The 26,883-nt window shown below is 33.6% G+C and overlaps 1 protein-coding gene across 2 annotated transcripts; it reads left to right on the forward strand.

The window, feature by feature from the left end:
* The first annotated feature begins 502 nt into the window (after positions 1-502).
* On the forward strand, positions 503-25,806 carry LOC126970008 (pancreatic lipase-related protein 2-like). 2 transcript variants are annotated; one of them, XM_050815687.1, is made up of 11 exons: positions 503-608; positions 5,367-5,478; positions 7,166-7,224; positions 7,438-7,461; positions 9,488-9,659; positions 12,345-12,441; positions 15,084-15,244; positions 17,448-17,570; positions 23,349-23,591; positions 24,688-24,868; positions 25,638-25,806. In XM_050815687.1, the coding sequence occupies exons 3-11, from the start codon at positions 7,168-7,170 to the stop codon at positions 25,783-25,785; spliced, it is 1,206 nt and encodes a 401-aa protein (XP_050671644.1). In that variant the 5' UTR covers positions 503-608; positions 5,367-5,478; positions 7,166-7,167; the 3' UTR covers positions 25,786-25,806. The 2 variants fall into 2 exon arrangements, with proteins under 2 accessions (XP_050671644.1, XP_050671645.1); XM_050815688.1 differs by lacking the exon at positions 7,166-7,224.
* Positions 25,807-26,883: the final 1,077 nt, after the last annotated feature.

Below are 26,883 nucleotides of genomic sequence, written 5' to 3' on the forward strand. Positions count from 1 at the left end.
CAGTTGTAGTGCCGCTTAGAATTACTGGGTTTTTCAATAATCCTGAGCGGCACTGCATTGTAGTGGGCAGGTCGTATGAATTACCATCAGCTGAACGCCCTGCTCGTCTCGTCCCTTATTTTCATAAAAATGAAAAAAATAATGCTGATTTAGATCACTTCAACGACAATTTTGCGGATCTCAAACGAAAAGGTTATTGAAACGCAAGTAAGCGTAATAGGATAGATTTGTCTACCTCTAGTAAGTTAAACTAAGGATAGGTTATTGAAAACGGCCGTAAGTCATCGACTGTAGAGCCATATAGTTTATAATCGGATCTATCATCTATACAACCAATTGGTTGAAAACAGAATAATCGCATTTCGAAGCCGCAAGGTCAATCTACAATTTCGTAGCCTCTGTATTAGCTACGAAGTAACGCAGTTCGCGGTACTCGTAGGCAGGTTGAAAGCAATAATTTTCCGGTACGAGTTAATGTACCGGTAGTAGGACAGTAGTGTATTGTAGACTGTAGTGGGTTCAGTTGTGGTCGGAAGTTCGTCGCAGCGTGGTGTTACTATAATGTTATGTAGTTGGTTTTAAGAAAAAATATTTAAATTTTGCAAATTGTAAGTACTTCTTTAATACATCTCTCACAATATATATTATTTTTATTATATTTGTAATAATGGGAATCTTAGTTTTGCCTGTTTTGTGCAAAGAACCGGTTAATATGTTGATAATGTTATATTAATAAGCTATGGAAGAAAAAGTCTTCTAACACAGGCGCTATAGTGCTTAAAAAGAGACTCCAGTCATGAATATTGATATATGTACATACTTGATAATAAAATAAACATGTTGTATTTTTGTATTGTATTCTATAATTAATAACTTGATTTTTATTAATCACAAACAGCAATGACACCATTTTATATATACTTTTTTAACTTTTATTTCATGTTACCCTCAACTAATCGGTGATATTATAAAATGATACAATACAATTTTAAAGGGAATTTATTCAAACAAAACAAATATTATAACTATATTTACAATACTATGATTACATGAAATTAAAACTATCATTACTCATTTATTAAATTTTATTTTAAAACACTATAAATTTAGAAAAACAACGACAAAAACAAGAAGATATAAATAATATTCAGTCATTCCTTTTGATACCTATACAATTTTTTTAATGATAAGGGATGAGATGAACAGTACGTTCAGTTGATGGTAATTGATACGCCCTGCCCATTACAATGCAGTGCTGTTCAGGATTCTTGAAAAACCCAAAAATTCTGAGCGGCACTACAATTGCGCTCGTCACCTTGAGATATAAAATGTTAAGTCTCATTTGCCCAGAAATTTCACTAGCTACGGCGCTCTTCAGACCGAAACACAGTAATATTTACACATCCTGTGCAAAGGAGCCTCCCACTGGTACAACAAGGCAAAGTCGAGGTAAACGAGAAATTAGAAGACGTAGGCAATGTTTCTCACTCCCGTTGCGAGATATCTCAAATGGACAAAGCTTTCCTTCATTCTTTATGATTCTGCAGTGGCAATTCATCATGAGATAAGAGATATAAAATAATTACGTATTGAATGTTTCATATTATATAAAGTACAACGTAACGTGGTTTTAGAACAACGTGTTACACAAGTGTTACACATTTCTTTGAATAAAATACTTTTTAATGGATTAGAACCCGTGTAATTTCTGTATTATTATTCCATTTGAAACGTCGGTTATACATAAACAATATTAAAAATATACGTTTTACACCAACACCTAATTTAAATTAATGTTTTAAAAGTATTTTATTAATGTATGTAATAATATATAGATATCTGATTTAGTTTAATTGTTGTGATAATAATTGTATTAATTTTTGTTTTTTTTTTTTAAATTAAAAGCATAGTAATTACCGTAACTCTCTACTAGACAGTTAAGACATCACATTGTCTGCGATGAACTCTTAAAGTACTGCACCGATTATAATCTTATTTTGCACATTGTGTGCAGTTTAATCCAACTTAAGTGAGAGAATAGTTTTTATTTCGGTTCTCGACCCTTAACATTTTTGAGGTTATACCTCTTAAGGCGCGTCATGAAAAAAAGATGAGAGTGAAATTTTAAGATGCGCGCGCATCACTGTAACACAAAAGTAACAGGGTGGAGTTGGTTCCTAAAATTTTCTGACGTTTGCGTCATTCGTTATTTTTTTTCGGATTCTTCATCCATTATTAGGACAGGCAAAGGGTTCAAGCCCATACAGCCGTATTCATTATTTAATAATTAATTGTCAAAGCCACCTTTGCAAGATTTTTACAAAATTGTTCTTTCTAAAAACGTTGAATAGCACGATGAATAAATAATTTTAATGATTTTTGCTTCGCTAGGCCAAAGAAGAATAACTTCTTGCGTGCATACATAGGCACACAAACACTTTTTTTTTTATTTCAAATTATATTTTTTGTATGAATTTACTATGAGAGTGTAAGCTTAGCGTAGTCTTTGGTCACATTTTTATAGTCGATTGACAGCTGACATTATTCTGAGCTGAAGCTAAGACAGCCCAATAAAAAGTCACATTCGCGGTTTATCACTCTTAACTAAGTTTTACGTAAGTAAAGTCTGAGCAAAGTTTTAGTACGTTCTATAGATCTCAGCCTTACTTTTTGTTCTATAAAATTTTTATAACCTAATTAATTACTTCCAACGAGTTTATTAGTTCAAAGAAACTCAATGATTGCAATTACTTATCCGTACGTAAGTCGTTACAGCAATAGCACAGTCTATAAATTACTTGATAAAGAGTATCAAGTTTAATAAACGACTCGAAAGAAAGGAAAAGACTCAATTTAAACTGTTACTTGAAAATTACTATACTGACATAAATACTTTAGAATAAATTATTTTATTGATATTAATAATTATGTGTTTTAGACAAATAAATATGAATTTTGGTAACAATTAAATGTAAACATGATTTGTTATTTTGAATCAATATTTACAAAGTTTTTTTTTTTTATGAAAATAAGGGATGAGACGAGCAGAACTTTCAGCTGATCTGCTACGGCGCCCTTCATACCGAAACACAATAATGTTAACACATTACTGCTTCACGATTTTTTCTAAAGGCGCCGCTGTGATACCCATAATCTAGCCGGCATCCTGTGCAAAGGAGCCTCCCATCTGGTGGCAAAGTGACAACTTATCCTAAAATTAAAGGGAATCCTTTGATTTTGTAAGGACACAAGTTAATGCCTCTGCTTGTGGCGGCGACGTGGGGCGGGTCGTTCCCTTCCCTAAAATATGGTCGAGGGAGGCGATGGCTGGTCCATGCGTCATGCTCGTGAACGGGTGCTACTCGTGGTGGCTGGATGGTCTTGTTACCGGGTCTGCTTGATGTGTTTTTTATTATTATTATTTTCTTTAAAGTCAAAGTTATTATATATTTTATTTTATGAAATGCTCACATAATGCCTCTATTTATTTACGGTATGTGTGGATTGATGCATCTACTATACTCAATAACTCTTGTGTTTATAAGTATTAATTTACTTTTTTTTTTCTTTTTTGACTTACTCGTTCGTGTAAGCCTATAAGTTTTTGACATTTGAGTATTTCTGTTGCGTCACTTTGCATATATTGTAATTGAAATGATTTGTAAAACAATCAAAATGTAAATCTTGACTTAAAAGAGTGGCAATGAGTTTCTTGCTACTTCTTCTCATTAGCTCAACCCTTTACGAAGTAGCGGTAAATTCAATAAGAAACAATATTTATATATTTTTTTTTGACATTCATAAGTGTCATTTCCGTGACCTACATGAATAAAGTATTTTTGAATTTGAATTTAATGCTTGCAACAGACTGAGGTCAAGTGACTACCCAGCGAAAAATAACAATAAATCTTACTCCTATTTTGAAAGTCTCATATTTTCGAAAATGCTCGAAACTACAATAATATCAGGCTAAAACTTCATTACAAATACCATTATGTTTTTGTAAATATATTTTTTATATTATAAAAAAAGGATGTAGTAAGTATTTGGAATAATGTAGTCTAAAGCCAACGGAAATGGTAATCTTATTTAATTAGTTAATTAGTTCAAAATGAAACAAAAACGTATTTCTGAAAGATACCTTGTTTGACGGTTTCATTCGTATCGCATGAAACAATCATATGGTGTAAAAGAGTAAAATATCTAACTTATTTAAACTGATAAGGAATATAACAGATAGACATATTATAGATATACAAACATACACAATCCCTTACATTATTTTATTATATCTAAAAAAAAATTTTTAACAAATAAACAACCGACTTCAAAAACACTATTCCAAAAAAAAAGATATAATGTGCACTAAAAGGTATAAAAATAATTGCGTATATTTATACAATCTAATTAATTAATCTAATTCTAGTTACGATTATTGTTATTTTTGGAATCGGTGTCCTTCCGCCGCGACCCGCTCTCGCCTCTCGCCTCCTCACGACTCAAGCACATCTCACCTATAGCTATGTATGTAGTAACAAACCTATCTTGGATGACACCGACTCCAAAAATTACAAAAAGAAACATACCGACGAATTGAGAACATCCTCATTTTTCGAAGTCGGTTAACAAGTTTAGACATTGTTTTCGTTGAAGTAGTTTTTGAGTTTATCGCGAACAAACAAACGCGACGGAGGACTTTGTTTTATTATATTTCGATATATAAATAATAATAATGCCACTACCACCTTTGGAATTATTGGTTATGTTGGAATTTATAAAAATGGGAAATTTATTTTGTACCTTTTTAGTTTCTGTTTTAAAGTTGGTATATTTTGCTTGTAATTTTTATTTTACACTTTCAAGTGGCCAAGTTATTCAGGATAATCAACTCCACACAAATAGACATTTTTTATAATATGGTAAAAGTACGTCCCATGACAATTTTATAACTTCAAACATGGATACCTAACGAACTAATGTGACCAGGGATGCGTTGTTTAAGAAGTCAAACTTCTTTATTTGCAAGAAACATTTCTCTTTTAAGATGTAACAAATTCAAAAGATTCGTCTTGACAGATGTTAAACTATTTCAATGTTTATATTTCACATAAAAAAGTTAGGTTAGTTAGGTTTGCTAATACAACCTAACTATAGAATGTGCTTTCTTGTGCGGTGTTCCCACTTCACAGGACTATAGAATAAATGTATAAATATTGAAATGTAAAAATGGTACCTTTTTTCATTTCACCAATCTGTACGCACCATTTCTTAAAGTTCGAAAATATCAAAACCAGAAAATGTATTGTAATTTTAAATAAAAAATACTTTTAAGTTTACATTTTGTAGAATAGCCAATGATTTTTCAGGTTGAGTTCGAAGCATCATAGCTGAATTGGAAGACGTAACGCTGACCCGAACAGCAGGTCGTGGAATAGGATCCAAATTTTGACAATACTAGAGATATACTAAGGGCTAAAGGTAAATGATTTAAGAGGAAATATTAGCAGCTATTTTTCCATACAAACGTTCTCGAAGTTTGTTTCCCTGGTTTTTAACATTATTTATCATCATTATCTGTGTCTCTCTGTTTTGCTCTTTTAATATTGAGTGCGACAAACAGTGCTTAAAACGGTAGGTCTCGAACTGCACAAAATACTTTATTGCACTTTATGGCCCCCGCCATAAAGCGTGTAAAAAAGGACTTGCGCAGTGTACCTGAACCTTAGCCAGAGGTGGATGGATGCTGCCATTACTCTTCCAACTGTCGGTGGAAATGCACGTCTTTTTTTTTGAGAATTTTCTCTGCGTGACCTTGCAATCATCGCAATATCATTTATCATGGAGAAAGCTATAACGACGTGTTTTAGCGAACGGTTTCACCAACTTTTAGTATTGAAGAAGCATCAATTTTACTAAAGTGGTGAAGAAGTTTGGCGCTATACCGTTAGGTCGTGCAAAAAATCTTCTATGCACCAAAAGAACTTCGCTACAGTCGGGAGGCACACCTCCGTAACAGCAGCCTAAAAGGCATTTTATAAAATTTTAGACTGTATTTATTTATTTACGAAGGGGGGCAATAGGTATACTGCAAAAGACCTTTTTACATGCTTTACGGGGCTATAAAGCGCTATACAGTAATTTGGGTTCATGCACCAACCTTAGAACAGCTTCAATATAGGCTGTTAGAAGAATCCTAGTATACATATCCAACGACAACAAGCGAAAAAAATTTTAACAGTCTCCATCACAGACGTACGTCCTTATCATTCAGTTTCAAAATTTTCGTTTCGGTTTCAGGTTTTTGAAGTTCTTTTTCTGAGGAGTTTTAGGTGGAATAGCACTTCTCTTTATTCTTAAGGCTGAGAAAATCTTATATTTACTAGTAATTTCAATATGCATACATTATTTTCTCAATTTTTACGCTAGACCAAAAGAATAATACCAGATTGTTTTAACTCTTGAAATATGACGATTCCATAACTTAGTAGAATATGCTAGATATTAAGTTCTAAAAAATATGATCGAGGGAGGTCCTAGTCTATGCGTCATGATCGTGAAGAGGCGCTACTTGAAGGATTTTTTTTAATACTTTAACTTAACATTTTAAACGTTGGCATATTCAATTTACTTATTTACAGTAGGTATATAATGATCATAGTATAATTGATAACTCAAAAGTTTTTTTTTTATTTAGTCACTAACATTTATTTTTTCTTTTAATTTATAATTTTGACTTTAGAGTTATATGTGTATAAATTATAATAAGCTTCCATTAATATATAAGTAGAGACAACATAATTGAACCTTTTAAGTATATTAAAAATGAAAACTGTAGGTAATAGGTAACAACTTAGTCGCGCGTTTTGTTCGAAATTTCTTGCCTCGCACAGCCACTTTGAGGAATCAACTACCGGCAGCGGTCTTCCCGAGCAGATACGACTTAGGGACCTTCAAGAAAAAGGCATACTCCCACCTTAAAGGCCGGCAACGCATTTCTTGACACACCTGTTGTGGCGGATGTCCATGGGCGGTTGCCTCACCTCTCCCCATCCCATGAGCCTCTTGCCCGTTTGCCCCTCTTATATATATAAAAAAAAAACTTAATACTCCGGGTTCTATTCCCAGTACCGTTTCTCTTTTAAAAATGAACTGTGTATACTTGCAGCGATGGATTTTTTCAATGAAGACAATTTGTATGAATACTACAAAGTTTTTCAAAGTGAAGTAAGTTGTTTTGTGTGTGTGTGTGTGTGTGTGTGTTTTCTTTTGCGTTTTATATTTTCACTTTCCCACTTTTGTATGACGGTGGCACACGTGTTGTTTTAAGGTTTCACACACTGAACTTGTGGAGGTATTGGCAAAATAATGATTTCCTTCGACGGTTAAGTTTCTTTTTAAGTTATTGAAACATTATTAAATGGTATTTTGTAATTTTAGGTCGTGGACAGATTTAACAATATGGTAAGTAAACTTTACTACATATTTACATAACTAATAGTAGGAAGTCTGCATGTAATTCTATCCCCGAAAACTACAAAATTTCGGGATAAAAATATGTAAGTACACAGTTATGTTGGGAAGTGTGTGCGTACCTTTATGCGCGCTTGAACAGATGCATATTGCTTCAATAATTTTTGTTTTTTTCTCTCAAACGCTGACGATATAATCTCATATCATATCATTTTGAGGGGCATTGGCTTTAAATTGGCAAAGGCCTAGAACTAAAACCGTACCCATAATTATATTATAATGAACAAATGAAATATGAAATTTTTTAGTTGAAAAAAATAAAATAAATTTTCATGAAAAAACAAAACACTAACGTTGTGTACGATTTTGATATTTACATTTTTTTTATTAAAGAGTTTCTTCGAGTTTTCCGTTTAAATTAACTAATAACTATTTTATTTTATAATTTAAATAAAGATTTATATTTATTTCTAGTTACAGCTTTTATATTAATTTCATTATTTTCTCAATTATAAAAATTGAAGTTTGACTCCCCTCATGTCAATATAAGATTGATATAAAATGTATTTTCCCTAACCATGACATTACCGTGTTTGCAAAACTCATGATATGATCGCACAAATGCTTTCGACGTGAACACGTAACAAATTAAATCAACATTCATGTTTAATTAGTAAGAATGTCGTATTGAAACAATTGAAACTGTGGCCCCTCTTTGTGACTTTGTTTAAACAGACGTTCTAAAATATGTACTTAACAAGAATATGATTCCTGCCGCCGAATTCCACCTTCGCACGACACGCCACAAGTTAAGATACCATCCCCATCATCTGATGTGTCCGCCACACATCCTCCACAGTGCGGTTTTCAAGGAGCTTTCTTCCACTACTACACAGCGATGGAATGAACTGATATAGATGGTAAACATATATAGCGATTACATCGATATTAATTTCACGACTTCTGTCCATACAGTTCGTAAATTATTTGTATGTAAGTTTAGTGAATAAAATGAAGTCACAAACAATTTAAAACCAAATCATTTAACCATTATTACTTGTTTCCATATATTTTTTTTTCCTCTTAAACTAATATTTACTTTGTGAAAATTATTAAAGCATGTGGTAGATACCTGTAATTGTTTGTTACATTAAGTACATTATATTTAGTCTATATTATAAATATATAACGCATCAATGTAAACAAATGTTGGTATTTCTAAATAAATAAATAAATAAATAAACTTCCTTGTGCGGTGTTTCTGGGACGGTACGACATGGGTACCTTGAAAAAAAGCACGCACACCTTCCCTAAAGGCCAGCAACGCTCCTGTGATTCCTCCGGTGTTGCAAGAGAATATGGGCGGTGGTGTTCACTTAACACCAGGTGACCCGTACACTGGTTAGTCCTCCTTTTCCATAACAAAAATGTTTTAAGTTGAGGGTGAAATATATAACTAACCAACTCTCAATTTTTTTTATTTGTACAGATTTACTTATAAGAGTACTCAGCATATATATATAGTTCTATCCTGCTGCAGTAACGCGAAATGAATGTATATTTTTAACTTCAAGCAGTTGGGGTTATAGTATTGTAAATATAGTGTAATATTTTTTTTTATGAAAATGAGGGATGAGACGAGCAGGACGTTCAGCTGATGGTAATTAATACGCCCTGCCCACTACAATGCAGTGCCGCTCAGGATTATTGAAAAACCCAAAAATTCTGAGCGGCACTACAACTGCGCTCGTCACCTTGAGACATAAGATGTCAAGTCTCATTTGGCCAGTAATTTCACTACCGAACTGCCCTTCACACCGCAACACAGTAATGCTTACACATTACTGCTTCACGGGAGAAACCCCCTCAAAAAAAAACCATAATCCAGCCGGCATCCTGTGCTAACGAGTCTCCTGGTAGTAGATTTGTTTTATTTGAATTATAAATAATCCGTGAATATGTTTTATGCCTGGAATAATCAAATGCCGACAATTAACTTCATCTCCTTTCGTTTTAGAGGTCAGGAGCGCCGCGTGGCCTCATCTCTATGTTGGTGACGTACCTGGCGGTGTCTGCTGCCGAGCAGAATGAGACCATCGTTGACTTTATCGGCAAGGGTATCCAGAAAGAGATCATGGACGTCAAGCATCCCATTGATGAGACCCTTGTTTCTATTGGCTCTTCACAGTGTAAGTAATAGTTCAGATCTAACAACAAGGAACGACAGATAACGCGCGAGTTGAATGCAGAGTTGAATGCGATAGTGATGTGACCTAATCATGCGAGTGTCGATAAATTTAAAGAACGCTTCAAATTTACCATTTTGCACTAGTTTAAAATGATAATAATAATATATTTATTTGCAAAAAACAAAGTATACAATGGTGTTTAAATTTAAATAAGTAATAAGAGCTTACATGTTTTGCCAGCACTATTCCCAGCATGCAAATATTTAAACACAATGAATATCAGAATTTCATTTCCATAAATTCCTTAACACTATAAAAAATTATAACCATTTAGCCAACTATATAGCTTATTCTTAAATAATCTAGAATTTAAATTTTTTATGCTACTCGGTAACTTATTATAAACACGAACACAATAATTATTACATACACAACTTTTATGAATGAAATTTAATGATGAAAAAATTATTGTATTAATTTGTTCATACATTTAACCTAGTAATTAAATCACAATTTTCTCTGTTCTCTTCTCTTTTTCAAATTCCTCTCTTCTCTTTTTTCTCATTCTGCCTTTCTTCAACACACATGTCGAAAACATTTTTCGCCGTTTCTCGTGCTTGGTGATAAATAAAGACTCTAAACGGATAAATAATTTAAACGGAACTCTAATTTAATACTAGTGGTATATATTAATTTACTGACTTACGAATGCACGCCATGTTCGAGGATGATTTTTTAATATTAGAACTTACATAACGTAAAAGTCAAAACAAAAACTAAACAACAATCAAATTAAATTTATAAAAAAGCAATAGTTAATTTATGGTGTCATTATTCAACTGACCAAACAGTTCCATCGTTTTTATACTAATGACTGTATTATGACTGTAAGTAAGTAAAATTCGAATAATTAAATACTATTTTTAAATATTATTTTTAAATCCATTCAAGCCCAAATCTGTTATATTTCGAAGGTCATTGTAAAACTTCACACACTAAGACTGAGATCAATAGATCGTTCTTAGACTGTGCTCAGACTTTACTTACGTAAACATTGCTGAGTGGCTAATACGTGAACTTGACTTTTGCATTGGACTGTCTTAGCTTAAGGCGAAGAGTAAGCATAAAACATGGTTTTTAGACATGTTTTGTGGTGAAAGTATAGCATTTCGAGCTATGAACACTACTTAATCCTGTTACACATTACCTTAAGTCTTATTTGTAGGTTGCTAATGCTTGCTGTTGGTTATAGAAAACACTGCCGAGCCCTTTTGAACTACCACATTTCTTTGAAGTTAAACAAGTTTTTAGGCATGGCGTGACGCATTTTTTTGGTACTTCTCTCAGAAAAGTTATTTTTATAGCTTGTACTTTTTTGTGTAAGTTCATTTATTCAGATTAGTAGTGAATAACGAGGATTGTAAGCATATAAACTGTTTTCCACGCAAGAATTTTGAAAATATTGGCTTTGTTACATAGATGGCGGGCCGGCAGCCGTGAACTCATATCGCTCAAGGTCGCTGGCATTTAGTGTCGTCTTAAGCTCAGCATAATTTCAGCTGTCAAATGACTATAAAATCGAAATCAAAGACTAAGCTAAGCTCACACTTAGCATTGTTATACGTAAGTAAAGTCTAAGCAAAGTTTAAGTACTCTCTATAGATGACCTTAGCCATGTCTCACTTTTTGACTTTACTTTATCGGACGAATGGCGGAATATTATATTTTTTGAACTATTTTTTTGTACATACAACACTAAATTTGTATTGTGACGCAACTGTGCTTTAGATCTAAAATTAGACTATTCAGTATACATCACTTACATATTTGTTCCCTTTGGGGTAGACACGATGGGTCCTTGGGGTTCATCGGCACAAAAACTCATAAAAGAGCTATTCAGGCGTCTAACCGATTTAACAGGTGACCCAAGATCTGGTACGTACCTCTGCCAAAGGATAAGTTTGGCTATACAAAGAGGTAACGTTGCCAGCTTCATGGGCACCTTACCTGCCGATAGCGATCGTAATGATATTTACTATTTGTAATTAATTAATTTTATTAGATTATTTAAGTTCAATTTTATTATTTTTTATATAAATAGCGTTATTAATTGTTAAGTTATATCATTATTAATATAATATTATTTTTTAATAATTAAATTATAAATAAAATGTATATATGTATATGTAAACGTAAAAAAAAAAATGAAACCATTTCTGTTTCGAATAGACGGTGTTTCCAGGACGATACGACATGGGTACCTTCGAAAAAAGCGCGTACACTTTTTTAAAGAGCCTGCAACGCTTTTGTGATTCTCTGGTGTTGCAAGAGAATGTGGGCGGTGGTGATCACTTAACATGAGGTGAAGTACGCTAGTTTGTCCATTCTTACCTGAAAAAAAAAATAGAAGAACTTAAGGAAGGTTGAGTTTAGATTGGTAAGCTTTGGCCACCGCCTTTGGAGATATCTGTTATGATATCTGTTGATAAGGACCGACATAATAGTAAATTACTGTTGCTAGCACCGTACAAAAAGAATATCTTGACAACTAAATTAAACTTTTTAAGCAACCTTCTTTAATACATAACGATAGTCAATTACCTACTCTAGTTCTTCTGCTTGACTTCTTTCCTCTGTTCTTCTCCTTTTTATATCTAATTAATTTTGGTATTGTGTATTTTGTAGGCAAAAATGTGAAGAAACTAATCGGTGTATCGTACGAACAGATAGAGGGCGCTAACGAACCAGATCTGAACTCGCTAAAACTGCTCTACAAGAATCGGTTTGTTAACTTTTAACCAATTACTTTAACTTTTACTTACTTTTTATGGCAGAGGACAAACGTGCTGGAGATGTGTCATTGACGGTTAAATTAATTTAATTTAACTGTTTTTTGTCAATGGTCAACAGGTTGAAAAAACTGTTAAATCGTCAACGGGTTTTGAAAAATCGGTAAATGCATTTATTAATAATTTAGGTTTTTATTTTGTCAATATAATACCAAGTCAATGTTTTCGTTCGCAAATTCGTCAACTGTTTTGAATTAAGCTGTTTTAATTTAATAATTAAGCTGTTTAATTTTGTCTGAGGCATTCCATTTCTTCATATATTGCAAGTTACGCGCGAAGACGTTTATTGAATTTATTATGTTCAACAGGTTTTTTCGTTGAAAAAAACAGTTAATTCGTTAACGAATCTAAAACTGTTAATAAAAACAGTTTATGGATTTAACGACCACTTCTAAAACGTGCATACAAACGGGTCATCTGATGGTAGATGATCACCTTGGCCCATGCCCCATACACTCTTGTAGCACCAGAAGAATCATATGAGCGTTACCGACCTTATAATGCGTCCAATTAGCATACATATGTATTCAAAATTGGCACCGTGGTGAGACCCAACTGCACCACCGAGTATTACCTCATACTTGAAACCGATATCGAATATTACAGAGTTTCTTGCGCCGCTTCTTCTCTCTCAGAGCGCCGTTTGTTTCCGAAGCGGTAGTAGAATCTAGTAGTTATTATAAATGACATCAAAAAGAATTCTAAAGGAATCAATTTTGAGAAAATAATGTTAAATATGTTAAATTAATTAATTAATTTAAATTAAAAATAATAATTCGGCAATGGATGTCTGTCCACAACGATCTATTTTTAACAGTTAATATTTGTCAGTTTATACATACCTACTCTTTCAGCAAATTCAAATTTAAATATTTTTATTCAAAATAGGATGTGATATCACTTATTGAAAGTCAAAAACTGCCACCCATGTAATGGGTAGGGCGTATCACTTACCATCAGCTGAACGTCCGGCTCGTGTCGTCCCTTATTTTCATAAAAAAACCCCATTCCAAAAAGAATGCAACACACACAGCGGGCTTCTTTTTTTATAAAAAATATGGTTATAAAGTAGGTAATATCGTACATTTAAACTTATTATTTTATAGCCCGAGGGCGGTCGCTCCATTTCCAATCTGTGGTAGGCATTTATTATTCTCAAAATTGATTCCTTTAGAATTCTTTTTGATGTCATTTCTAATAACTACTAGATTCTACTACCGCTTCGGTAACAAATGGCGCTCTGAGAGAGAAGAAGCGGCGCAAGAAACTCTCCCAGCATTCTTTTGTTTGCGCTCTTTTCAATAAAAATATACAATATTGTACAGTCATTTCTATCGCTATAAAATAATCACAATCTAGTCCCAGGCTGTCCGATCATTTAGATATTCAGCAGTGGAGTAATAGGATTTACGACACAGCCATTTTTTTTATAAAACATATAAATTTATTTATAGATAATGCCTGAACAGTGGCTGGGACTTTATTATAGAAAAGTATACATTTACCCTTAAAGCTATTATGTATCTTATGAAGCCTACTAGAATTAGTTACAAGCAATCCCTTATTTCTAGTGTTAGGTGGTATCATTAAGAAAGTCATTTATGTTTTAGTAACTCGACTTAGCTGAATAGTAAAACTTGACTTTTATCAGTATCAGTATACACAAAGGTAATTACACAAATTAACCTGAATACAAGCAATTTTAACTAAATTGCGTTTAGCGGTTAAATGTTTGGATTAAATAGTATTTACAATTGTGACACCATTTTAGAAAAGTTAATTGCTTGCAATTACCCGCTACTATTTTTTGTAAAGACGAACATTCAAAACATACGTATTGCATGGTTCTAGGTTGGATTATTTAAGAATTAAATATTTGCACTTGACTGGTGTTTGAAGAATAGGAGGAGTGACGAGTCTGATGGTAAGTCATCACCGAAGCCTACTACTCCATATACCAGAGTAATGGTTTGAGCGTTTTCGGGCCGAGATGTGAAGGCAAATGAGTAACTAATGGTACAGAGAATAAGCTTATTAAAAGTGGGCAAAATTGTTACCTCTTTTGGTAGGGTTGTCACAACAAGTTAAGAGAAATAAAACAAAGAATTTCTTTATTAGCTTTTTTATTGGGTTTGGTCATCGATAGTACATAACCCCTAGATACAAGATTTCATACATATATCATAATTAAAAGTGTCCGCATTAACATTTTTTTTCATATATTATTCATGCATACAGTACCTACAGTAAACAAATATATTATTAATAAAATATAAATTTTTATGTTAAAATGTTGAAGCTTGCAATTAATAAAACAATACGTGTGTGTCGCGCTTACCCTGAGATTGTCAACTGTATGTGCGATCGTCAACCGGTTTTTTGTCACATGACTCATGAGTAACTTAGTAACAAGCAGCCAGTGGACACTCACACATGCCCCGGATCATTGTAGTAGAACAACCATTTCGCGTGTTTGTATGAAGCTTATTCTCTGTACCGTTTAATTTACCCATGTGATGAAGGTCTTAAATTTTTTTGTTCGCATGTTGTGTAACCTTATGTACGGATTGGCCAGGGTGAAGAGTCGCTTGATCAACATCTCTGACGCGGTGCCGTACCTGCGGCAGGCGCGGGACTACGAGCCAGACCGGAGACTCATCATCTTCGTGCACGGGTTCACCGACAATCCCTTCAAAGACAGTTTCACTAACATCAGCGCCTCCTTCCTAACAAACAGTAGGTTATGGAAATGTTTATCTTGTTTTTGTTCTTTTGGTAATTGCTAGAGGAAGATCTAGACCTAGCTAGTCTTGCGTAGGGAGGGGAATGACGAGGTGTGACATAGTATGACAAGGGGCGGAGAGGGATGCCAAATTTTGTGACATTACACTTTTTAAATATATTATTTTGTATTTAAATATCACAACACTAAATTTAAACTACATACCTATTGGCAAAAAAATCACTTCTCATGCTCTGAACTTGCTTATTTATGCACGATATAGGCTGCACAAAATCGATTTTTGTGCACAAGTGCATTAACGTATCTACTCATAAATATATCTATATTAAGGCAAAGAAAATGAGCCATACAGCCAAACACAATAAAAAAAGTTAAGAGATAGAATTTGTTATTTTATAATATTTACTTTAATTTATTTTTCTCATGTGTTTTTTAAGACAAAAAAGATATTAAAATTTAATTAAAATACAGTAGGTCTTTTAATTAATTAAAAAAAATATATATTATAAAATTATTTTAATAGTAGGCTGTATAGGTCTGGAGCCCAAGCCTAATATCAGTGTCGTAAGATTAATAAAAAAAAGCGGCGGGAAACAGGCAAAGAGGAAACAGGTCTTGTGTTTTCGTGCGTTTATAAATTTCTTCAAATTTGCTAAAATTGTTAAAAATGTCCATTTTATACTACTGTTTTATTTCCTCGCAATAGAAATGAAAAGCAAAGCTTATAACTCGTACACAAAACCATTTTATCCTCGACATTCCTATCATCCGTCTGCTAAAAGTCTCGGATAAAATGGTTCGTTTAGTGGACTCGTTGCAGAATCTACTATTTTTGTATTGTTAATTTTCATGCCCTCGTTTGATATATTGCTGATTTTATTGAAAAATAACTTAAATGGAAATAAAAATAATTTCGGAATTAAAAAATGATTTAACAGCAGTGTTACATAATTTTTTTTCTATTGACGTCTGTCGGGTGCGCTAGTACAATATAAAAGTCACTTTTTATAGCTTTATTCACTTTTTAACATGTCCAATAAAGACGAAACGTTCGAGCTGTTTGAGATTTTTGCTACATCTTATTAGAATTAAATTTTTCCGAAGTATATTTTTAGTGATTTATTGAATAAGTCTAATTTTTCTAGCCTAAATAATTCTGATTCATTTATTATCTAATATATAAAATTCTCATGTAGACTCCTTCGAAACGGCTTGACCGATTCTCATGAAATTTTGAGTGCATATTGGGTAGGTCTGAGAATCGGACAACATCTATTTTTCATCCCCCTAAATGTTAAGGGTGGTCCATGCCAATTTTTTTTTTAATTTTTTTTTAATTTGTTTGATTATGAGTCAGCATTAAAAAATACATACAACTTCAAATTTTCAACCATCTACGATCAACAGTTACTTTTGTATCGCGATTTTAAAATCGGCAATGCAACGTTTGCTGGGTCAGCTAGTTTGATATAAAATTTATACAATATAGTATACTGAAAGCTATGAGCTTCTAGTATATTAAAGACTGAAATATCATCCTTAACATCTGGATGTGTAGCCACAGACACTAAACATTCCTTCTACGTACACCAAAACATTGAAATGAAATTCCTTGCGCCGTATTTCCTGGACGATAAGACACAAGTACCTTTAGAAATCGTTATCACTTACCCCCTTATTCAAAATGGTCCGCTAACATATTATGATATTAAAAATGTACATAAGTTATGGCAAAACAATAGACAGACGTACCTGAGGTTCGAGGAAGATATAGTCTGCAGCTGGGGGCCCCTGCTGGAACTAATCCTCTAGGAACTCCTGGTGCTAAGGTGTGTATTAAGGTGTGTTCGCTCGGCGTTTGGTGAATAAATTGCTTTACACCGAATACTTTGATGCGATGCAATTAGGCCATTCACCACTGATGATTTAATATGCATGCGAACTGTGCCGGTGCTCGGTGACAATTGGTTATTAACCAGTGTGAGAGTCACTTGACATTAGATTAGCCAATCAGATACTAATGCGTTGTCTATAGTTATCTCTCAACTTCTACAGGAACTATCTGAACTATAGTTTGCCATAACAATAAATTAGAACAAAGAGAATAGATTATTGCATCGCAACCACTTACCATAAGTTTTGTTTTAGCAACAAAAGTTGTAGTGGACGCCACGTGACCTCACCCTTGTGTTGCAGACGAGATCAGTCTGCTGGCGCTGGACGGCAGCTCGCTCATCAAGTGGCTGTACCTGCGCTCCACCACATATGTGCAGTTCATGGGCCGCAAGCTCGGGGAGATTTTCGCCGTCATGGTGCAGCGTGAGTTACCAATTTTACTAAGACTGGCTTAAGTGCCTACTTGGTCACTGACCGTTTTTTTATTGTTTTTCAATTAAAAAGTAGAAAATAGATATAAAATCCCTCACAAGAAACCATGTAAGGTTTATCTGTGGGGACGAGATCGCTCTTAATTACTTCCTTATTATATTGCTTTCTTCCATTAATTGTATTAACATGCCTATTAATGCCCACAATTATATTAAAAATTGTTTGTTTGATAGATTCTTTGCCTTTTCCGTATTTTTCTCAATACTTTCTAAAACGTTAGCAGGCGTTCCATTTAGTGTGTCTGGCAATAAATATTCCCGATTCCACCTACCATAATATGCATTGTTACATTCAGGAAGGACAAGTAGAGGTGTGGTTGCCGTAACCGTTTTATTAATGCCTATTAAGGCATTCGTTTGAGATTTCTTCAGAATTTTTATCTTATCGTACACATTTACAATTCTGCAAAATTTAAACAAATCCATTTCGTTGTTTTTGAATTTCTCTCTTATATGTGGTACTTTAGTTTTAAAAATTTTAACTTGTAATTTGTAAATGTTCTCAATGTAACTGTTATAAGTACGACCGTAACTACTCAAGCAATAATAAATTACCGAGTCTGCTAATGCTATATAGATACGCCTAAGAGCTCTACAGGGTATCTTATAATATGTTAAAATATATAGCTTGCGAATGCGTTGTATGAGAGTAGCGCAGGACCTTTGGAGGAGACTTTTATCCAGCAGTGGACGTTTTCGGCTGATGATGATGAATTGCTTTAATAAATCATACGTTTGTTTTAAAAGATCTAGACATATTTTTCGACATTGTCGACTTACAGAATGTTAAAACAACAATAATTTACTTAGCGTTTAAACAAGGTTTAGAAAAAAACCAATTCTCAACGAGTCTTAGACGTCCATTGAACTTCAAGAGCACTTTTAGCGCAAAATATTTCGTAATTCTAAGAATTGGCGGTCAGATCTCATAACGCCAAGATATAACGGTAATTTATGGACATGTTATACGTATGTTCATTTTGTTTATAAGAAGACATTAAGGTCATTGTAAATTTTTACATAATTTATTTAAGCCTTCGCAAGGTATTTTATGTGTCAAAAATTCATGAGTTACGAACTTGGAACTTGATTCATTATTTACTAACTAGTAGAGACCTTAATCAAGCGAAACGTATTAAATAATAATTTAAAATACCTTTATTTATTGCGATTATATTAAACATGTGTATAAGAGCCTTCAACTTTGCCCGTATAGATTTCAGCGTATTAAGTATTTTAATTGATTTAATTTTTTGTTTCGGAACCAATTGGAATGATTTCATTCCTCTCTATAATTTCTCTCTACCTCTATGATTTTATTAGGTACCTATGTATAACTTTTTTCTACGTTCTTCATTTTTCTATCGCCTGACTGTGTGGTAGTTGGAGCAAAGACCTCCAGATATTTTAGTTCATAATCCTTATTGTAGATAATTTATGGCTAAGCCTTTTATAACTAAATTATATTTTAAAGTTTGTATTATCCGAAGAAAATCGTCATGGATATACTGATATTGATCGTAAATGTACCAATATCATATTGAAAAAATTCAAGTTTTACTCCACTTCTGTGGGGGGATAGTTACTAAACTAAACGGCGTCTTTTTCTACCTTCAAGTAGAATGTTCTAGCATTATTGTGTGTTGTTGTGTACATTTGATATTGCTTCCCACACCAGTAACTAAATTTCTTAGATGTTTATGTGTGTACAGTTGATATATCCTAAAGAATGAATAAATAAACATTGGTCTGAAAGTGGCGTGCGAAGTTGAGATGCCTCAGACAATTTTGGGTCAATGAAGAATCCTGTACTGCATATCAACGGGCAAGGCGTACCCATGGACATGATGGTTGTGATTACTGTCATAATGAACCTTACACTTACTCATACAAAAACTCAGGTCGTTTCAATAACCGTCTATACTACCAGTAACAGTATAGTTTTAAGTATAGCGTTTGACCTAGTCCTAAGTCCCAAAGAATCATTCAGAGAAAATTTTTAAGAAATAAACATTTTGACTGTTGCTTCTCAATATATTCTTGATAATGTTATATATTATGTTCATAAGGACATTGAGGAATTCGCTAGAAACTGTGACAATCATAATGTTAACACGAGGAACAAACATAAACTTGTTAAGCCTACTGCTCGGTTAAGTCGAGTTAGTAAGTCTTTTATTTGGCGATGTATATGCTTTTACAATACGATCCTAGAAAACGTACGAAACAAATGTGTTACGAAATTTAAAAGAATTGTTAAAAAACGTTTTTGTGGGAAAGGTTACTATAACAGAGACGATTTTCTTAATGATACCACAGACTGGGAATGCAGCGAACACCCTCGGACTATTTAATTATAAATGTTTATAGTACGATATTACATTGTAATTCATATTTTTATTTTTAAAAAAAGCCCGCTGAGTTTCTTGCGCCCGTTCTTCTCAGGCAGTCTATTTTGAATGGGTGGTAGTTTTTGACGTTCAATAAAGTGATTTTGAATCCTATCTATCTATATATATAAAAATGAATTGCTGTTCGTTAGTTTCGCTTAAACTCGAGCTGGACCGATTTGGCTAATTTTGGTCTTGAATTATTTGTGGAAGTCCAGGGAAGGTTTAAAAGGTGAATAAATATGAAAGTGTTCGGAATTAAATAAAAACAACAATTTTGTTTTCCTTTGATGTGTCCCCCGGCGTCTGACATTTGTTTTGTATGGACATATTTTCTATGAGAGAATTTACTGACGCACGGTTTGACAGTTCTGCTGTAAAACAATTTCATTACAACAACAGGGAGCATATTTTACGAAATAATTATTGATGTTATGATATATTATTGACAAATTCATATAAAACATTATTTTGTTTATTACTAGCTGATATCCCGCGACGTCGTTCGCGTACGTAATTTTACACCTTGGGTTACATTACTGGACTTTTAGTAGGGATCCCTAATTTTTTTGAAAATGTTATATAGCCTAACTAACACTCGCGGATAACGTAGCTTCCCAACAGTGAAAGAATTATTCAAATCGGTTCAGTAGTTGCGGAGCCTATTCAATGCAAACAAACAAACAATCAAATCTTTCCTCTTTATAATATTAGTATAGATATACAGAACAACGTATGTCGGGTCAACTAGTTTTGAATAAAAATATTTGAAATAATCAGCTTATTTTGACAGATAGGTATATAGGTAACTGATAAAATTTAAAAAGTATTGTATTATCAAGTGAAGTACATCGTTTACATCAGTCATAATAGGTAAAAAGGTCAGTTCGCTTCATAAATTATAGGAAGAACACGATTTATAGTCTGTCTTAGAGTGGTCAACCTTGATACCTTACATTGTTAGCATTGGCTAATGTGATGTTTGATTTGTTCTTATATTATTTTTCTTAGTAATTCGTTCTTGGTTAAAGTTGTGTAACCTTATAATTGATATAAATGATGTCAATTTAAATCAGGATGTTATCCACATAATGACTGCATAAGTATTCACAATTATTTTGTTATGTAACATGGATTAAGATTTAATGACTGTTATTATTAAATATATATTCAATTAATGAATGTTGTCAATACTGTTGCTATTAATATGGTGTTATCGATTTCGTTTGACTTTTGTGAAAAATGCCTAAAAACCTAAAAAAAATAAGGGTCATTTACCCTACTTTTACACTGCTTGCAGTAAATTTGTAGACTCAATCCGTAGACTGTAAATATTAGCGGCACAGTGGCGGCAGACTGACCTGCGAACAGCTGTTTACAGGGACGATAATCAAATCAAATCAAAAGTCCCTTAAGTCAGTAATATGTTATTTTTAACTTTTGAAATGCTCTTGTAAGATCTTTTAATTATGGCTTATACTCTCCCCTACAGCTAATGTTACAATTATATAATAGTATGTTGAAAATTATTTAAGTATTGATATTATCTTCTTTTCAAATTTTCTTAAGTTTCAAAAACAAGTTTATATTGCTCTTTAAAATTACTAGATTTTAGATTTTAAAATATCACACGTAGTATAGTATAGTAATGTTGTGCCTACCTATAATTTAAGTAAGTAGGTACATTTAAACAATTTTATTTATATTTGTTTAATTCTCAGTGCATAAGTTAATAAATTGTATTTAATTGGCAAGTCTTTATGAATTATATGTCGTTATATATAAATAATTTAGTACATGTGGCAGCAGTCAGTGTAATATAATACTTCTTACTAGATTAAATGCCAATAACACATGTCTGAAATTGTTTGTTATGTGACAGTGCCCTATAAAAGTGTGTAATCTTAAATTTTGTGAAGAAGAATAAGTACTATAATGTGTAATATGTATGTACTGAACATCTAAAGAACGGCGGATAAATTATTACATAATATTTTTATGTTCTCATGTAAGTGACAATATTATGTTTTTAATGAGAAATAAATATCTTTAAACCTAACCTAACTCGTTATTACACAGTAGACACTAATTACAGGCTCGCGGTTGTATCGCTTAACAGGGGACCCGGGTCAAGCGTAATTTGAAAAATAGGTATTTGAAGAAACTACTCGTATTGCTGTCGCGCTGCGCCCGAAACACAACGATCTATGTGTGCGTGAATAGCCCGTGTTTTGTGTGAATAATGCATATGATGGCGCCGGCCGCAAATCTCGTTTCATTTTTCAACTTACTCCGTACTCGCTCATAATTAGTTTTTTACCCTGGCCATTGATACAGGGTTTTGTAACGTTGCTATACTTTGACTATGCTCGGACTCGGCTTGTGAATCGGATTTTGAGTAATTGTTTTCACTACCTACTGAAAAATTTATATATTTATATATATATTGTTATAATCGCACTGAATGTACTTACTCCAGGAACGCTGTGACTGAATGATAAGGGCCGGTTGTTTCATGCTACCAGACAGTAACATAATTAACTATGGTGCTAACTATCTTTAAACCATATGATGCATTCTTTCACAAACGATTGGTTAAAGTCACTTCATTCTTTAACAGGAAACAATATGGATTCTCAATTTACAGTTCTTTCGATTATGATACAATTGTAGGTAGAAAGAAAACCAGTACACCTATATATGGAAGACCCTTGTATGGTATACCGGAAATATGGCTGATCCATGCGTCAACTGGTGAACGAGTGCTGCTTGTGGTACCAGGTCGACCTGTTATAGTTATTTTATCATTGTATTTGTTTGATTCTATTACTAATTATGACACTTATTACGAACATCATGTTCACGAAGCATCCCTGCAATGTATTCAAGCTCTAGAGGTCGATGCATCTATATATAGGTAATTTATATTTAAACAGTTAAATTTTTATTAGGTACTTTTTATGAAATATTTCATATTTTAACTTTGAACACGATACATAATATATGATATATTGGATGCAGTACCTTACAAACTAATTGGTTATGTATATTACAGCTATAGTAAAATACTCATTTATTTAAAAGAGTGGCCGTTGAGTTCCTTGATTCTCCTTCTTACGGCTCTACCTTTTCAGAACAAATGGTAGATTCAGTTATTTTAATTAAATATTATACAATTTGAATAAAGTTTATTAATCTTTGAATTTGACCTTACAGGATTATTCTCAAATGATATCGGACAATAACTTTTTATTATAACTATCCGATACGTACAATGTTAAATATAAATAAAATTACTGATTCTATGAATTTTGTTTCAGATGGTTTTGATCCATCCCAGATCCACATGATCGGCCACAGCCTGGGTGCCCACATTTGCGGTTTCGCTGGGAAAACCTTCCAGCAGCTCACCAAGCGGAAACTGGGCCGGATATCCGGGCTGGACCCGGCTGGACCCTGCTTCAGTGACGTTAAACCGGACCTTAGGCTCAAGGAGACTGACGCGGACTTTGTTGACGTCATCCATACTGATGCTGGGGTTTACGGACTCAAAGAACCTGTTGGTAGGTTATTGAAACAAATATCATAGACACACCTGTCCAAATTATAAAAGTTTTAAAATTCAAATTTTAAATATTTTTACCTGAATAACTTAACAGGAAATTCAACGGGACGTATTATACATATAATGATGGCTAGCCTTTTTCGGCTGCTGAACAGTTATAAGCTGGCACTGTTTATCATTATTATTTAGGATCCACAAAATATAACCAATGACGGCGAAAGAATTTATAGAACAGTAAAGAAAAAGAGACTGGATAGCTATGCGAATGAAAGAGAGTGTAACTTTATCTGTTTTTCGTTTACCGTCTTTCCTTGGATGTCGGCAGGTCTTTATGTTATGCGGTGTGTGCTCAGAACTTTGGTTTTTCAATAATCCTGAAGCATTGCATTTAAATAGGCTTGGCGTCAAAATTTCCATTAGGTGAACGCAATGAAAAGTTCATAACATATTTATGAAACTGCCGAATGAGCTGCCGCAGTTCTTGCAGAGCTGGTTGTAACAACGCCCATGTGATTTCTCTGCTGTTGCAGTGACCAGCCATGTTTAGTTTCTTTGAAATCTATAAAGTAATAACTGGGTTAAGGAGATTTAGCTATTCATTTGAATTACCAACCTCATTGTACGGTCAGCTGGAACTACACTTGTTTACCGTGATCTAGTAACATACACAGGCTTGGCTTATAAGGAAAGAAAAATACATTTTTCATTCTATAGACATCTATGTTATTTTTTTCATATGGAAATTGGTAAAGGAACAGGCAAACCATAGCAGCGTAATGAACCAAACACCGGGACAATTTACTTTCATTTTTTTATTTGATTGTTATGGTTATCTGTTTATTATGAAATAAGATCTTCTGATAAATATATATTTTTTTAAAAGTTGGCTTTCAAATCTATATAGTGCCTACTTAAAATTTATTATCACAGTTAATTGATGTGCTTATAGATCATACAAAAGTAGGTTCCGGTTTTATTTTTTCCTCCTCCGGTTTTAGTTTAAATATATTAGCAAACTAAAGTCTTTCATCAACTTCTCAATAATGTCAATGTCATTCATTATCCTTCCACAATAATGTGTCATGGTTGTTCAGGTCAAGTGGACTACTTCCCCAACAGTGGCGCCAAACAGCCAGACTGTGTGCTGCAGACCTGCTCGCACTCCCGAGCCTGGATCCTGTACGGAGAGTCCGTCCTGAACCCACACGCCTTCCCGGCTCTGCGCTGCAATGACTGGGACGCCTTCAAGAATCAACAGTGTGATGGCGATATCAGGTACTTTTATTTACGAATAGAGAAGATCGATATATAGACCTATGCCCCGCACCCGTCATGGCTAACACGAGTGAGTTGAAAATAAATGGAAATTAATTTAAAATATGTTTTTTATGGAAGACAATGGACACCTGATGTTAAGCGATCATCGCGACCGCCGCTCACATTATCCTGCAACACCAGACGAATCACAGGACAATAAGCGGCTTTTTAGAAAGGTGTACGGGCTTTTTTTGAAGGTACCCATGTCGTATCATCCTGTAAACACCGCATAAAGAAACTCATTCCACAGCTTGGTTGTACGTGGAAGTAAGTTCCTTGAAAACGCACAGTGGAGGACACATCCATATCTTTTCTTCTGTTCTTGAATTTTCTCTTTGCAATATAATAAGAGTGTATTTGGCACTTTGTGATTTTCCAAACTATTCTTATTCTTAGATTTACAAGAGCGACATCTTAAGTCAATTTCCTAATATTCAAATATTGGGGTTGAGCAGGTTATCAACTGTAAAGTAGATCCTATAGATGAAGCCACTACCTGAGAGTTGAAGAAAGCATACAAGATTTTATGACGATACATCACTAGAACGGTTAGCTCAGTTGGTTAGAGCACTGCCACGGAACGACAGAGGTAGTGGGTTCGAGTAACGCAACATTCATAAAATTTTGTTTTTTAAATTTTATTTGTGTATTAATCCTAAAAGTGAGGATTATCACTTTAATAACATATCAAATGATTCTTATTTTACTACAACTGTTCTGTTCCCAGTTATATGGGTTTCTCGTCGCAACCCGGTACTCGCGGCTCGTACTTCCTGCGCACCGGAGACAAGTTCCCGTATGGACTGGGTCGCGAGGGTCTGCGCTACAAGAACGAAAAGGGAATCGTCAAGAACCTTGGCAACTTGTTTGGATAAATAAATAATTGATATTTTTTATATGTTTATTATTCTTAGCTTTCTTTTTTTATGGCAATAAAGGACGCAAGCAGGACGTTCAGCTGATGGTAATTGATACGCCCTGCCCATTACGATTCTAGACAAACCCAAAAATTCTGAGCGGCACTACAATCGTGCTCGTTACCTTGAGATATAAGATGTGAAGTCTCATTTTTAGTAGTAATTTCACAAACTACTTCTACAAGGTTCTTTAGAGCGAAACACAGTAATACTTACACATCTATTTTAGTATTATTAATGCTTTACAGCAGAAAAAGGCGCCTTGTGGTACCCATATTCTAGCCGGCATGCTGTGCATAGGAGCCTCCTGGTAGGTAAATGCCCTTTCAAATGGACCGTTGACCACTGAATCTAATTTTGTAACAATTTGCGCGGAACCCTTACTGGAAGTAATTCCAGAAAAACGTTCCAAACCATGAAAATCACGATCATGACAATCATGTCGAAATTGAGTTAAGAACACAAAACTGGTAACGTGATTCATATATAACGGACTGACAAAAGATGGCAGCCCTACTGTCACTCTTTAAATGACATCATAACTTAGTTGCCCAACCCACATGTATAGAATACACTAATATTTATTAAACTATAAACACGAATTCCTTAAAATGTTGTTTGTGGCTTGGATCGTTTTTCAGAAACTACGTGCAATTCATTTTGCGTAAATTACTCCTAATGATGCCATAATCTATCTGCCAGTGAAAGTAAACATTGGTTTTCTGGTTAAATTCGTCTAGCACGTTACGTTCTATGCTAGAGGCTTTCAAAACATCCCTCAGGAAGACTGGAACATCTGCTTTATACACCTTAATTTGCTTTACAAAAATTATTCATTTTTTTTTAAAACACACTTTCGAATTCCATCTTTTTTATTTATTTATTTATTGGAAAACAAACAGCTTAAGTTATATACACATTGTAACACATAATTTATATTACACAAGCCAATAAAGTTTCCACTTAAATATAAACAAAGTAGGAGTGAATATAATACAAAATATAACGATTTTATATACAATTAAACATAAGGCGAGAAAAGTACACAAAAATACA

This window comes from Leptidea sinapis, chromosome 19, assembly GCF_905404315.1.
Source record: "Leptidea sinapis chromosome 19, ilLepSina1.1, whole genome shotgun sequence".
NCBI lineage: Eukaryota > Metazoa > Arthropoda > Insecta > Lepidoptera > Pieridae > Leptidea > Leptidea sinapis.